The sequence below is a fragment of the Entelurus aequoreus genome, linkage group LG13 (genome assembly GCF_033978785.1).
Source record: "Entelurus aequoreus isolate RoL-2023_Sb linkage group LG13, RoL_Eaeq_v1.1, whole genome shotgun sequence".
Lineage (NCBI taxonomy): Eukaryota > Metazoa > Chordata > Actinopteri > Syngnathiformes > Syngnathidae > Entelurus > Entelurus aequoreus.
The window spans coordinates 24,739,562-24,755,793 of NC_084743.1; the positions used below are offsets into that span (position 1 = coordinate 24,739,562).

General features: G+C 38.3%; 1 protein-coding gene across 1 annotated transcript in view; it reads right to left on the minus strand.

Moving 5' to 3' along the window:
* Positions 1–16,232, minus strand: part of esyt3 (extended synaptotagmin-like protein 3) — a 51,033-nt gene that overhangs the window by 31,617 nt on the left and 3,184 nt on the right. Inside the window, exons 2-10 of the mRNA XM_062067608.1 lie at positions 15,527–15,568; positions 11,664–11,798; positions 11,501–11,577; positions 7,121–7,190; positions 3,745–3,834; positions 3,612–3,667; positions 3,388–3,508; positions 3,090–3,266; positions 687–769 (exon numbers count right to left, since the gene is read on the minus strand). Of these exons, the coding sequence (XP_061923592.1) occupies positions 687–769; positions 3,090–3,266; positions 3,388–3,508; positions 3,612–3,667; positions 3,745–3,834; positions 7,121–7,190; positions 11,501–11,577; positions 11,664–11,798; positions 15,527–15,568 (851 nt within the window). The remainder of the gene's footprint in view (positions 1–686; positions 770–3,089; positions 3,267–3,387; positions 3,509–3,611; positions 3,668–3,744; positions 3,835–7,120; positions 7,191–11,500; positions 11,578–11,663; positions 11,799–15,526; positions 15,569–16,232) is intronic.

A 16,232-nucleotide genomic window follows, 5' to 3' on the forward strand; every position in this document is an offset into this window, starting at 1 on the left:
GGCTAAATCAGGCTAGAATTAAGGTTTTAGAATGGCCTTCCCAAAGTCCTGACTTAAACGTGTGGACAATTCTGAAGAAACAAGTCCATGTCAGAAAACCAACAAATTTAGCTGAACTGCACCAATTTTGTCAAGAGGAGTGGTCAAAAATTCAACCAGAAGCTTGTGGATGGCTACCAAAAGCGCCTTATTGCAGTGAAACTTGCCAAGGGACATGTAACCAAATATTAACATTGCTGTATGTATACCTTTGACCCAGCAGATTTGGTCACATTTGCAGTAGACCCATAAGAAATTCATAAAATAAACCAAACTTCATGAATGTTTTTTGTGACCAACAAGTATGTGCTCCAATCACTTTATCACAAAAAAATAAGAGTTGAAGAAAGTATTGGAAACTCAAGACAACCATGACATTATGTTCTTTACAAGTGTATGTAAACTTTTGATCGCAACTGTATATGTACATTAGTATGACAGGGTTATTTCAATATTTGCAATGATAGGGGGGGCCAACTTCACACAGGTGAGAAATGTACAATTACAACATAGGCAATTACCCAACATCTCAAACGATGGGGGTTTAGGCATTAAAAATCACATTCTTTGTTTAATACATCTTTAATTTATGTTAAGAGTTCTAATCATTAAGGGCATTTTTACTAACAATAGTATCAGATTTTTACCTTCCAACAAAGTCATCTTTGTCCGTGTCTTCATCAAATAGCTCCACCTCCAGCTCTTGGCCAGGGGCCTCATGCACAACAAACTGCACACAAACAAAACGCATGTTTTTACATTTTTGTTATACATCTTTTTTAATGAAAAGTTAGTTTGATTGTATTTACATTAACTTGTAAAGACAGATGGAGTTAAACAGACTCTAAAGACATTGGAGCCCATTTATGTCGACACCCCCAGACTGGTTTGAGTGACGTTAACATAAGCGGTTGTCGAGACAACCAAAACGAGCCACTTCTTGCACATTTACTTGTGACTTTGGCCATACACATAAGAATGGTGCACAAAGGCAATCTTTTGACATTGCTTCCCTCCATTTTTATTTGTATTCTTTAATTTTCACGTTATATTTTATACTCTTATTTGGCGTAGCTGCTGCGGTTATCTTGTTGGATGACTCGACTACGATGGCATAAAAGCTTGCACAGTACACAAATGCGCACATTTTTATTTCAGTGGCTAACAATCAAAAAATAATAATAATAAACAGGTGCATTTTGTTAGTTGCTGTGCTGGACCCCAGACTAACACTGCCATGCTGTTGTTTTGACGTTTACTTAACACTGAACAGGAAGTCACCGTGTGCATGTTTTAAGGCTGTATACTGTAACTACATGTTGTCGTTTCAGGCTGCTGAGCGTTAATGATGAAGTTGACAATATTATGAGAAATCCACAAGAGCGGACCAATTTTTCGTAGAAATTAACCCTTGTCTCAAGTTATATGTCGTCAAAAGTGGACGACCACGCAACTTACAAAAACAACAACTTGGGGCCTATATGACAAATCATCTTTAAGTTATCCAGGATCTCCTTTTTGCTATCTGGCTTAACCAAGCCAAACATTAAAGATGTGGGATAAGCAGAACTATGAAGCTGGATTACAACTTAGTCAAATCAGGACTTTCTGGTCTTGTGATGTGTGTTCATGTGAAAGGGGCGTGGTTAGCAGCAGCTCACAAACAGGAACAATGTACCGACAACAGAGCAGTGGTGTTCATGTGGGAAGAACAATCTATTATATGAAGCACAAAGAATATAAATATATTCCACTTGTTAAAGGAAATAAAGGTTGCAGCTGATAAAATGCAAGAGAGGAGGCTGGCAGAAAATCAGACTACAGAAATGCATAAATTTGCCACATTATGCAATATATTACTACTTTTTAGTGGTTTAATTGGTCATTATTCTATGTTTCGTTCAATTCTTCCAGTTTCCAGCTAGGTGGTAACAGGCGAACGTGGGGGCAAATAAAGAAATATGAAAATAACACATAAAGAGGTAATCATGTCATATTAGTGCAATGCTTTAAGTATCTTTTAAAAACAATATTGTTGCACACTTAAATATACAGTGACATTTAGAAATGTAAACAATTGTCTTTCATTTTTATAAGCACTGAAAGTGCACTGATCTTTGTTTCATTGTAAACATATGACCCCTAAACTAGCACAGACTAGACAGTCCTTCCGGCAAAAATCTACACTTTCATAATTTAATTCAAAGACAAAATTAAAAGGGTTTTGCTAGATGTCGGCAAATCCTTGCTTTTAATTCTAGTATCTGCGTGGATCTCCATAGGATTGTCAATCAAATGTGATGTCATTTTCAGACAACTGATTGGTCAGTATCAATCAATCAATCAATCAATGTTTATACCGGAGCTTTATAGCGGGGCTATTATTCTAAACTGTTTGAGGGCCCACATTTCTAGAAAGCGAAGCTTTTTTTAACCTTTGATTACCCAAAAAAGTTCTACTGAAATGAAAAATCTCTTCTGGACGACTGCTCTACTATCTGAGCAACTATCCTTTTTATTTCGAGAACCAGCTTCCTCTGCAGTGGACATTTGTTTTTGGTCAATTCATTTTGTCAGAGTTACATGGATTTACAAAGAGAAGCGCTATACTATTTTTAGGAATTTGCTGCAAAAATGTAAGTCAGTTCTGAACTGAATTCGGGGGGCTGGTCTAGTGCAATTTCTGGGCCAGATTTGGCCCCCGGGCCTCCAATTGAATAGATCTGCTTTATAGACTCTGATCTCTTATTGGTCTGTGGGCGATACTGGTATTGGCTCTAAACTTGTATCCTTGAACCTAGCCTGCTCCCGAGCAGGTTAGCTCAGGAGCTTAAAAAACCCATGGTGAAGATCCTGCTAAGAAGTTACTTAGCTTGGTAGTACTGCATATCCAGACTTAATCCTCAAACTTATCCTGGATAAGCCAGAAATCCTCTTTCAAACAGGCCTCAAAACTTGCTAAATTGGTTGACATACACAGGTTTGTTGACATAAACTTAAGCTTGTTCAATTATAGCCCTAATTCATTAAGCAAAAACATATTATTCTACCTCATAGACTTCATTCCATGTCGGGTTCAAATTCTCTTTGACAGTCTTGCTCTTGACACTTCTGTCGCCGACACGAAGGTTTGCATAGGGGTCCGACTTGCCCTTCACCATACCAAACATGTACGTATCCTTGGCCACCAGGTTTCTGGCCTCCAGTAGGTGAACTCTCACCACCCCCTGAAGAGCAGACTTGGATCAAACTTCAAAATTGCACTCCATAACAACAACACATTCAATAGTTGCTGTCATTCCTCTGGGTTTTGTTTCGTACGTATATGTTTTGGCTTTGCTAACATACACGAGGCAGTGGAAACCTCATCTGGTCCACTTTCACTTGGTCGATGAGCGGAAAGCACATGCGGTTGGGCAAGACCATGAGAGAGGCAATGATGTCCATGATGGTCCCCTCGGACAAGGAGCTAAAAGTATGCAGATGAGGTGAGAGGGCTACAAAACACGCACATGGATCGCAGTGATTGCTCAGATCAAATAAAAACTGCTGAGCCAGAAGTCAGAACACACCTGAAAGCAGGGCTGTCTAAAATGTTGGTCATGCCAGTCCAGTTGATTGTAAGTTCCTGAAAGAGCATACAAGAGGTTCAGCTTGGATAATAGCACACTTGGAGATGTCACACAGTTGGCTGCACGGACTCACAGGGCGGCGAATGAAAAAGAAGGTGACCCCTCCCACTAATGGTGCTTGTCCAATGAGTGGCTCCAGAATGACCCTGATCATCCCCTTGAGCTGGAAGATGTAAAACACATGCATTAACACCATTGCATGTGCACATCTGTAATGTGATCACTTGTCTGTAGTTACATTTGGAGCGTGTGTGTATGGGTCGGGGATTGGGCTAATAATCTAAACACAAATAGAAACCTGTGCAAAGATTCACAGCAGTGTTTCCCGTACATTTAATTGTAGACAACAACAAAAGATTTGGTGACACAAATATGCATCAGTTATTTTAACACTGATGGCCTAACTATAGTCTTAGAAGCTGTCAAGTTTTCAATAACTTAACATCGAAGATGTTTAAGAAGCGGATCAACAGCCAACTAGCTTTATCAGTAATAGTACAGTGTTTTTCACACAGCTTTTGAAGGTGCTGTAAATTAAGAATGTACTTCCTGTTTTGCCTTGAACCGATAGCGTTTTTGCTCAAAAGGATTCTTCATTCATCCCACTTACGTTTGTAACTTTCACAATTTAACTAAAACGATTCATACTTACTAAACCGTCCCATGTGTGATATCTGTAGGAGTGTTTTCATGCATATTTGTACGCAATGTAATGAAGCTGCATTGGTATTTTTAACTTACAATGGCAATCTTTTTGTATTGTTTCAGTTTCACAAATTCCTCAGTAAATTCACCAAAACGTCACCGTGGAGCTATTGAGTCTGTTAAGCTGATTGGAGAGCTAACTTCCGCAGCTAGTGGGTCCATGACAATGACTTCTGTTTTGTTTGATCAGCCATTTTACTGCCGTTTTACAGACACCGTTTGTAAAGAATTAAGGTATCTAAATAAACATTTCCAGAATCTTACTAAATAACTCATTTCGCAACGTATATATCTGCGGCTTAAAGTCTGGTGCGGCTAATATACTGAAAAAAAAAGTATTTTAAAATTTAGTGGGTGTGCACTCTATTGTCCAGAAAATACGGTACTTGATTCATTCTCTTCCATCTCACTCATATTTGTTCTGGAGTCCGAATGAGGCAGGCATCCTCCATTTCCTTAGCTACCTTTAAAATAAATGGTTGTTTTTTCCCTCCCAACATTGCACTTCAAAATGTTCTGTTCTTTTAATCAGTAAAGCAAATATGCAGTCTCCTCTTCATTCCAGTGGTTGCCTAAATTTTGTTTGAATGGGATCCGTTTCCGGGTTATATCCCGCACATGTGACTGCCGCATGCGCGATACGAAGGGTCTCTTCCGGTGGCACCCACCCACCCGAGAGATCTGGTTTTCAATCGTGGAATCAAAGTGTGTTGGTCCCAATTTTCCAAAGTCAAACACAATCATAATAAGGTGTTTCCGTTGGCCATAGAATGCTTGTTTTGATACATCAAACTAATTTAATGCATGGAAACGTAGTCAGTGTCCCTAAAAGTACACGGCTGCCGTCTAGAGTGCTGACGGCAGCCATGCACCTCCATGGAGGTGTCTGTAAAGTTCACGGTTCCCATAAACATGATTTCCTCAGACAAATGTTCCTTCTTCTCCCGATGACAGCATTTCAGTCACATGAAATCAATTTCTGTGACTTTCCACGTTGATAGTAGATTCCATTTCTATTGGCCGATTCCGTCCGCGATTCTGTTAACACGGAAATTATAGGGCTCTAGATAACCTCAAGTTACGGCTGACATTTACTTTGCTGCCCTCAACTGTGATCCAAGAAGAGCGAGAAGAGGTTGACTCTGATTAGCTGTTGTCACAGACGTGTCCACCATGTTGGATCAGGTTACTATTAGGGATGTAAATCTCTTTGTAATTAACGATTCAATTCGCATCGCGATACATAGGACACGATGAGATTCAAAAACGATTTATTTATAAAACAGAACGATTCGATTTAGTGTATGAACAGGTTCTGTAACAGCTTCTTCCCTCAGGCAGTAAGACTCTTGAACACATAATTATCCCCTCAATTCCCCCCCAAAATGGATTAACTCGCTGGAATATAAAGACAATATAATATACATCCATAAACGTGGATGCATATGCAAAAGTGCAATATATTTAACTGTACAGTAAACTATTTATTTATATCTGCACCTTATTGTTTTTTTATCCTGCACTACCATGAGCTAATGCAACTAAATTCCGTTCTTATCTGTACTGTAAAGTTAACATTTTAATGACAATAAAAAGGAAGTCTAAGTCTAAGTCTAAGTCTTAAGAGTCAACAATGTCTGAACGATTCGATTCAATGGTTAACATTTGTTGATGGACACATTCTTTTTTACATAACAAAAGAACAAAAGTATTCTTTCCTGTGCATTCGCTCCTTCTCATGTTAAAGGATAAATAGTTAGGACCTTGGCACAAAGCGCTCAGACTTGATCTGTCCAAGCTAAGTCTATAAGCAGGAACTGATGAAAACTACTCGGATGAGAGGCCAAACACCTTCTAAGACAACTGATCAGTTGAATGCCATGACAATAACAATGATAAACTAGAACAGCCGTAGCCACAGTTATTTTCAAATATAAAATAAAAACCTGGGAATCTGTTTAAGCTGCCACTACTTGGGATGTTACAATATTGATGGACGGGACAGCACGTAGACAGTCCGCGGTGTTGACGTTACGTATCTTGTGGGTAATTATTTGGCGAGAAACCGCGACTCTTGTTTTGAAGCTAAACTGTCTACTGAACGATAGTCTCGCGCGACACCTGGACCATGTATCTACCTCTGTCCCCAGTTATGTAATTAACGTAACAAGCGCGTGACTCTTCACGGACAACCATGGCTCTCCAGTCGTTTTAAAGACAAAAAAAACTGTCAACTGATTTCGACTTCGGCGCGATAACCGGTTTATGTGTCTACACTCGATTAACCGAACCGGTTATCCAGTCGCATCGGTTTATCGTTAACAACCCTTGTTAATGTATGCTGACAGCTGATCACTGTGATCGATCTCAAATTTATCACGATTGTCAGCCTTAACAAACATAGTCACTTTTCACAAACTTTCATAATAGAAAGACTCCAAATCAGTCCACAAATCATTAAACGCAATAGAGACCAGATGAAAATTGTAAATGTGTAAATTGTTAAAACAAGATAAGGATTGTTTGTTTTTTTGTTTGACAAAAGAACTATCTACAGATCTGCTTTATATAAAAGCTATCCTTAAATTGATCTGGTTTCAATACATAAAACATTAAATTAATTTCAAAGTCTTTCTAATTTAAGAGTAGGGGAAACAATGGACGGTGCTGTACATTGTATACTGTTATGCATGGTTCAAGTGGAAATACAATGGTCTTATCAGATTGACAGGTGGGATGTTTACTTGGAGACCCTTGACACCAGCTGTAATTGCTGACTTCAACTCTGCATCAATGTCCACGTCACCCTCGTAACTGCAAAATGAAACAAACTTGTAAGAATCTGAAAAAATATCACACACACACACACAAGTACTGCAGGGATGTAACAATTAACGCAAATAATGACAAACCGTAGTAAAACTCCAGGCGGTTCGTATTAATGTTTTAAATAGACATGATCGTAAAACTGAATTTGATAACCGCACTTTGATGAACTCATGGGCCATTGATACTATTTATTTGGAAACGTTAGCTTGATATTTTAAATGACAACAAGAAAACAAGACATACTGTACCACAATCTAAACTTGTATCAACACTACAGCTTTCTTCAAATAGTCGAAGATTTGTCGATTAGATGCGAAGGAATTTGATTTGTCTAGCAACCTCGTAGTCGAAAAGTCTGATATTAACCCACCCCGTGGGAGGAACACAGGTTAAGTACCTGCTGTAGCCCCCTGCGTACAGCAGGTGGGTTGGAAGGATATAGATCCATTACGCCCATCATGTCTTCTTTAAAAGGGGGACAACACTTTATTGGAATGTTGCCTATCATTCACAATCTCTATGTAAGACAAGAACACATATGTGTTTATTTTTTTTAATGCAATCTAACTTGTAATATATGGCAAAAGTACAAGGTAGTTAACAATGCAGCTAATTGGAGTCATCTATTGCGCCTATAAGGCCCTCTAGAAAAACTGCAAACAATACTTCATTTACATGTTATTAGCTATATTGTTATAATAAGCGCTAATGCAGAGGAACTACTTTTGCCTGTACTGTGATCACAGAGAGCTAACTAGCTTATGCTGCTATTTTAGCCGGTGGGCTGCCTCATCACCTCTGAGTTGGTAAAAGTTAATTCTAGATTATACATCATGCCTCTCACCTGGATAGTAGACAGTTGTAGCTATAAACTGAGAAGTTGGTCAACTTTGACATTCTGATCACAAGAAAGACACTAAAAGACGTTTGTTTATGTCGACCTTTTTTTTTTCTACCTGTGAGGATAATGATTAATTCTTCATCCAAACGGGAAGATATAAACAACCCATCAGTCAGCATACCAGTGAGAGCAGACGTTGAACAGTAAGTGATTGTTATTAGTATGTTCGTCGATTGTATTTCTTTTTTAGCAGCTAAGAATAATACTACTTGCTGGTTCTGCTTATCACTCAGCTAAAACTTGTAGCTCATCCTCCTTATATTCAGGCTCAAAAATGTAAAGTAGTGGATCATCATTTGTCCTACAGAAGTCTTTGTTGTCTCTCTTTAGAAGTCTGCCATGAGTAGTAGTGTTGTTGTTGAAGGAATTAGCAAATGTGATGCGTTGATGAAATTATTACGCCGCCGTATGCTTAAAATCAGCAAAACACGTAAATATTACATGTTATTATGAATGTGCCTGTTACTACATTACATATATACTTACAGCATGTGCATACAATGTTGGAGGTTTTTAGTGCGCTTTAAAGGCGGAATAAAGCGAATCACATTACCTCCATTTTGCTGGTGTTTATTTACGAGTTAGAATGCACGATAAAAGAAAACATGTGCTTGTCTCACATTAAGATTGTCAATGATAGAAAACATTCCCCCAAAAATGCAGATCCCTTTAAAATATTAGTAAAAGACTCATGTGTGCAGACAAATAGTTTTTAGAGAGAAAGAGATTTTATATCTGCTTTCAATTTCGGCTGAAAACGATCGCTGCTTCCTGGTGTGGCGTCACGTGATCGAGGCTCGTCAAAGCTCGCCGTGCCATCTCGCGCCTCTTGTCGTCGGCAAACTGGAAATTGGACGCACCGCCTCGCACCTTCCACCGGTTCACATTAGGGCTGCAACAACTAATCGATTAAATCGATTAAAATCGATTATAAAACTAGTTGGCGATTAATTTAGTCACCGATTCTTTGATTCTATGCTATGCGCATGCGCAGAGGCAATTTATTTTTATTTTTATACTATTTATTTTTATTTTTTTATAAACCTTTATTTGTAAACTGCAACATGTACAAACAGCTGAGAAACAATAATCAAAATAAGTATGGTGCCAGGATGCTGTTTTTTTCCCAATAAAATACTGGAAAGGATAGAAATGTAGTTTGTCTCTTTTATCCGATTATTAATCGATTAATCGAAGTAATAATCGACAGATTGATCGATTATCAAATTAATCGTTAGTTGCAGCCCTAGTTCACATACATAAACTTTGTTATGAGTTTTACTTCCTCTGTTTAGTCAAGTTTGATGTCCTTTTGGCACTGTGCCAGAACCTCAAACTGGTTTGGCTTTTTTGTGGGGGTGGAAAATGATCTGATAAGATTTTTGTTTTGTTCACTTTAATGACAGATTGTATTCCTTGGATTATTCACATGTTTGAGCACATCTATGTGACATTACCGACACCAATGACCAGTTAGTATACACTAATACAGTAATTTTGCGGGCTCCATCTAGTGCAGGGGTCAGCAACCCGCAGCTCTGGAGCCGCATGCGGCTCTTTAGTGCCGCCCTAGTGGCTCCCTGGAGCATTTTTAAAAAACGATTGAAAATAGAAAAAGATGGGGGGAAAACATTTTTTTTGTTTTAGTATGTTTTTTGTTTGAGGACAAACATGACACAAACCTTCCCAGTTGTAAGAAAGCCCACTGTTTAATGTTTGTGTGTATGCTTCACTGATGAGAGTATTTGGTGAACATAGTTTTGTCCTACTAATTTCGGCGGTTCTTGTACTCACCATAGTGTGGATTGTGACGCAACAGTTTGTTTACATGTAAAATCTTCCACTCCTTCTTTGTCTCATTTTGTTTGTCCACCAAAAGTTTCATGCTGTGTGTGAATGCACAAAGGTGAGCTTTGTTGATGTTATTGACTTGTTGGAGTGCTAATCAGGCATATTTGGTCAGTGCATGACTGCAAGCTAATCAATGCTAACATGCTATTTAGGATAGGATAGGACTTTATTGTCATTGCACAAGTACAGCAAAACTATGTTTTCAGCACAAACCGGTTCAAGATTAGACAAACAAACAGTATACAGGGTTACAGAACAGGAACGCTGATGATCGATCAAAATATTCGGAGGATTATATAAAAAGTGAACTCACGTGAAGTCACATAAACCGGACGTGCAACTTTAGTTTTGCTTTTATTATCAAAAACACTGTAAACCCTTCAAATGGAAAAGAAAATCATTTAAACAGTCAAATAAAAATATTAGTGTGCTTTACAAGCAAAACCAATATAATAATGTTTCTTCTGCCAAGTAAGAACAAAACCCAAAACCAGTGAAGTTGGCACGTTGTGTAAATCGTAAATAAAAACAGAATACAATGATTTGCAAATCCTTTTCAACCTATATTCAATTGAATACACTGCAAAGACAAGATATTTAACGTTCGAACTGGTAAACTTTGTTATTTTTTGCAAATATTAGCTCATTTGGAATTTGATGCCTGCAACATGTTTCAAAAAAGCTGGCACAAGTGGCAAAAAAGACTGAGAAAGTTGAGGAATACTCATCAAACACTTATTTGGAACATCCCACAGGTGAACAGGCTAACTGGGAACAGGTTGGTGCCATGATTGGGTATAAAAGCAGCTTATATGAAATGCTCTGTCATTCCCAAACAAGAATGGGGCGAGGGTCACCACTTTGTGAACAAATGCGTGAGCAAATTGTCGAACAGTTTAAGAACAACATTTCTCAACAAGCTATTGCAAGGAATTTTGGGATTTCACCATCTACGGTCCGTAATATCATCAAAAGGTTCAGAGAATCTTGAGAAATCACCAAAAACCAACATTGAATGCATGTGACCTTCGATCCCTCTGGCAGTATTGCATCAAAAAGTGACATCTGTGTGTAAAGGATATCACCACATGGGCTCAGGAACACTTCAGAAAACCACTGTCAGTAACTAGAGTTTGTCGCTACATTTGTAAGTGCAAGTTAAAACTCTACTATGCAAAGCCAAAGCCATTTATCAACAACACCCAGAAATGCCGCCGACTTCGCTGGGCCCAAGCTCATCTGGGATGGACTGACGCAAAGTGGAAAAGTGTTTTGAGGTCTGACGAGTCCACATTTCAAATTGTTTTTGGAAACATTGTATTCTGTTTTTATTTACAATTTACACAACGTGCCAACTTCGCTGGTTTTGGGTTTTGTATATTGTGTGTCTGTTTATTTTATTTTTTAAATAAAACTTGTGTATAAGTACTTTTTGAGCACATTCAACAATATCGTGATCATTTTGGTCACAAATTAATAAGCATGATAATAATGTTCATATTGTTACATCCCGAGACAGAAGTGAGGAAGATGTCAAACCAACCAGATATTCATGTCCAGAACCACTTCCCTGTGATCCACTTCATGAGTGAATGCTTGTATTCCGGTAATTCGGGGCGGCTGGAATTAAGAAACACACGTTATCTCTAATGGATGAACACCGGAATATTTCAACCTGGGTTCGAGGAGAACAAGTTTCTACTCACTACGTGTCCTATGTGGATCTTGGTAAAAGTGAATGTTTTGAGCTCTGAGCTGGATTGCTGGACGGCCAACTGAATGTTTTCTCGAAGGAGCTTCTCCATGAACATCCCGAAAAATGGCCACGCCTGCTCCAGCACCTTAACAAACATGGGATGAGAAGACGTGAAGTAAGCTTCACTAAGCAGCAATAACTCGCTTTCATTTTATTTTGAAAAAACAAACTAACAAAAAACAGGACACAATACATAGAAATTTGATAAGGAAAGCGCTGACAAAAAAAAACATTCAAAAATCAATCAACTAACTCAAGCGTTTGGTATGATATGTAAACCTGATTTGGTTGTTGGTTTGACTTAAGTGTTATGCTTGGAAATGTCAGCAACACAATAAATTCTGACCTTGAACGACACAAAATAAATACACAGCAAAATTAAGACCTCTGGCACAATCCATCAACTATTAATTGTGTTTATTTTATGGGTGTAGCCCTGGGAAATTTAAAATCATCGTACAGCGGTACCTCAACTTAGGTGCTTAACTGGTTTTGTGACGGAGCTCTTAACTCAAATATCCCATTGAAATCAATTTAATTTGAGAATTTTTTCATAAAACAAAACAAAAGAATGTTCTACTAAGTTGTTTGATGAAGCAATGTGATAATATTGTGCAGCATTTACCTTGGAGAGTGGACTTCTACAGTATCAGCTGCTTTGCCATAAAACACCATCAGCAGCTTTTATATATTTTCATGGATAAATGTCCGCCATTTAGTTATTATCCTAACACTCTTGGCTGGCATAAGACTAAGGCTCAATTTGAATACCCTTTCTCCCCCCCTTGGTTTTGCGCATTCATGTCAATCAAGAGGCTTTCTAGTAGGGCTGGATTGTCTCTGTGCGATGTAGAAATGGACTATATCGTGATATTCGAGTATACGTACGTTCTTACGCAGTTGCTTATAGCTGCGGGCATTACACTAAAGGCTTTTCTCACTCTTTCTTGTGTCTCCTTCTCACAGAGAGATAAAACAAGCGCACCTTCTTACATACGTCACATACTGTTGCGCGTGCAATGTCATACGCCCTCGCAGAGCAGAGAGGTAGCGGCATGGTAACATTAGCTGTGGCAGGTGGTGCGAGTGGTAATACAAGAAAGAGAAGGTGCCAATCTGGCAACAAATGGAGGAAGAATAATTAATTCCCAAGAAAAACAGCACGGGGTCCATCGTCTGTCGGTGGTTTGGCTTCAAGCGGGAAGATGTTAAACAGACAACTGTAATATGTAAAGTATGCTGCAAAAGCATTGCTACAAAAAGTAGCAGCACTACTCATTTGTAGAATCATTTAAAAAGTCACCCGCTGGAGAATAAGGAGTGCTTGAAACTCTGCATGTCAACATCTCCGGCCGGTGCCACACCAACAAAATGCCCAAGCAACCAGCACTGACCCAATTGAGCCTGACGTCTTCAATTTCCACATCAACACTGTATGAAAAAAATTGTCAACAACAGAAGGAGATAACGTCCGCAGTAACCTACCACATAGCGACGGACATACACTATTTGATTTCTTATTATAGAGCTCATTTTTATTTGACAGTTATTGAAATATCTTGTGTGACATCATGCACAAAAGTGCACTTTATTTGTTTTAAACTACTGTAGTGGCGTTCTGTACAAAAAGTGCACTTTAATTTAGTGTTGTTTTGATATGTCATCTTAGTGACATCATGCACAAAAGTGCACTCATAGCTTGTTTTAAAATGTCTTTGACAATCTTGCACTTTCTGTTTTGGAAATGACATGTATGTTTGTGCCACTGCTTAATAACTGTTTAATAAATACAGTTTTGGTAAATTGACTTAGTTGTGTTTTCCCTCTCTGCATGAAAGTTTAAAATGGGCATAAATTAATGCAGTATGAAGAAGAATGTTTTAATGTAGACACATAGAATCATCATACTGCTGTGATTATATGCATCAAGTGTTAACTAAAGGGTAAGGCAAAATATTGAGATATATATCGTGTATCGTGACATGGCCTAAAAATATTGAGATATTAATAAAAGGCCATATCGCCCAGCCCTACGTTCTAGTTATTCGTCAGGTAGTGGAAAAGGACTAAGTTCCTCCCTCGAAGCGGAATGCGAAAAAGCTACGAATGCGAGGAGAAGGATGGCAGACCGGAAACCCAGAGAAGTGTACGTATGCAAGTAATAAGCGTATTTATTGATTTTCATAATAACGACACTGGTGCTTTTAGTCAGACTTCAAACCTTTGCTACTGCACGTAAATATTGCCTTAAAACATAAACACACAATGAAACACATTTTACATAGCGCAAGCTGATGCACCAGCACTTGCATATTTATAACATTTCCGTATTTTTCTAACTTTTTTAAAACAATATTATAGAGTTACCAATTTAAGGAGCTCTGTTTTTGCTCTATTTGTTTTGGGGTTTGTGTGTGTTTTGGACGTTCCTGAGCGTTTGCCCAGGCCCGTGGCATAGGCCGTATAGGCAAATGCTAAGGGCGCCGTCCATCAGGGGGCGCCACGCCAGAGCCACAAATGTTGGAGGAAAAAAACAAAAAAAAAACAACTATTATTTCTAAATACATAAAATAATCCCACGCTAATTAAAATGCAAAGTAAAGCCTATTTAATAGAAATATTATTTGTTACAACATTACGCCCCCCCTCCCCCGGCACGGTGCGCCCCCTCCCTTCCCGTATCATGACTCTTTTTGGACGTCACCACATAAAAAAATCAACACAAGATGTCAAAACGGCCAAAACTGTCAGGTGCCCAGGGAAGAAAAAAGAGAAAAGAAGAGGAGAAACGAGAAAAAGACAGAGGTAGCAGGTAGGTAACGTTAGCCTACATGAAATTATTTGTCTGTTACAGAATGTGATAGTAACCTGGCTTTTTAGCAATAAGCTAATGTTACATGTTTCGGCAATTGCTAATCAATAAATAGCTAGTTCTGTTTTAACGTCGGGTTAATATTGTGGAGGGGGCTAAATTGTTATGGAAAATAATAATGTAACGTTAGGTAATTACAGTACTCCCTGGTGTACAGTAGTTTGTAAGTCATTCTAGTTAATGCAATATTAAAAAGCACAAATAGAGAACTCTGTAGGATCCCCTTTTTTTGTAATATAGTTGTTAAAGTCATACTGGTTTGATATCTTGTTTTGTGCAGTGCCTTATTTATATTGTATTTTTAATTTATTTTATGCAACTTGTTGACACGTTTTATTTTGTGTTTATGTATGTAAAAAATATTGTATTTCATATATTCATTTTTTATTTTTTGTATTCATTTATTTATCCATATTTTTTTTTTATCTTGTTAACTATTCTGATTGTTAATTTGCTTTCTTTAAATAAAAAAAAAGGTCAAAGACAAAGCTATTCGGTTTCTTGTGAGTATATACACACTGCCGATGTGGGGGGGGGGGGGGGGGGTGCCACGTAAAATCTTGCCTAGGGCGCCAGATTGGTTAGGGCCGGGCCTGCGTTTGCCCAACGTACATTGTGGACCTCAGATATGTCTCCATAAGTTTGAGATATAAAGAGCTCTTTCTTTTCTGCTTCAGAAGTTACAGAGCAGTCCAGGAATGTACGGTAGGTGTTGTATATTTCTGAACTTTTATTGTCATGCATAACATCTAGCAGATATGCACACACACTGACACAAATGTTGATGTAGATTGAAGCCTCTCATATTAGAATCCATCCAGTCAATGTAATACAAGTAAAAACGTTTGACCAACATGTTCACCTACAACAGCAGAGGAAAATGAAAATTGAAGCTTAAAGTATGGATTGGAAAACCCAAAATGAGCGTTTTGATACTGTACCTTGTTTAACCAATGGACTTTCTCCACGTCATTGAAATGGATCTTTGAAAACACAAAACATAACAGTAAAGATGGATTTTCTCATGAATCATATACAGTGCATCCGGAAAGTATTCACAGCGCTTCACTTTTTCCACGTTTTGTTTTTTTACAGCCTTAATCCAAAATGGTATAAATTGACCCGGGGGCCGCTTTGGGTATACAAAGTTTGGCCAGGGGCCGGGCTATATACAGTAATATATAAAAACCCCTGGCATATAATGTGTGAACTTCCCTTCCTAACAGGTATTTACTTACCAACAAAGTCAAAGAGATATCTTTTAAAATCAGTCATCGTTATTACCCTGTAAAGCAGACCTGGGCAAATTAAGGCCCGGGGGCCACATGCGGCCCGTTAAGCTTTTCAATCTGGCCCGCCGGACATTCCCAAATAATTTTTTTTAGATGTTAAAGATGGAAAGTGTAGCTTCCATTATGATGTGCAGTGATGTTTTCTAATGACCGTAAGTCTTGAACTAGACTAAGTATTTCAATGGTTGGAATCTGCTCTTTTGGATGATATATCAGTTACTATGGTAATCTAATTAGTTATTTGGTAATCGAATTAGTTACTATGGTAATCTAATTAGTTACTATGGTCATCTAATCAGTTACTATGGTAATCAACGTCACAGCAGCTCAGACGAGGCACCAAGCAGTGTGGGTG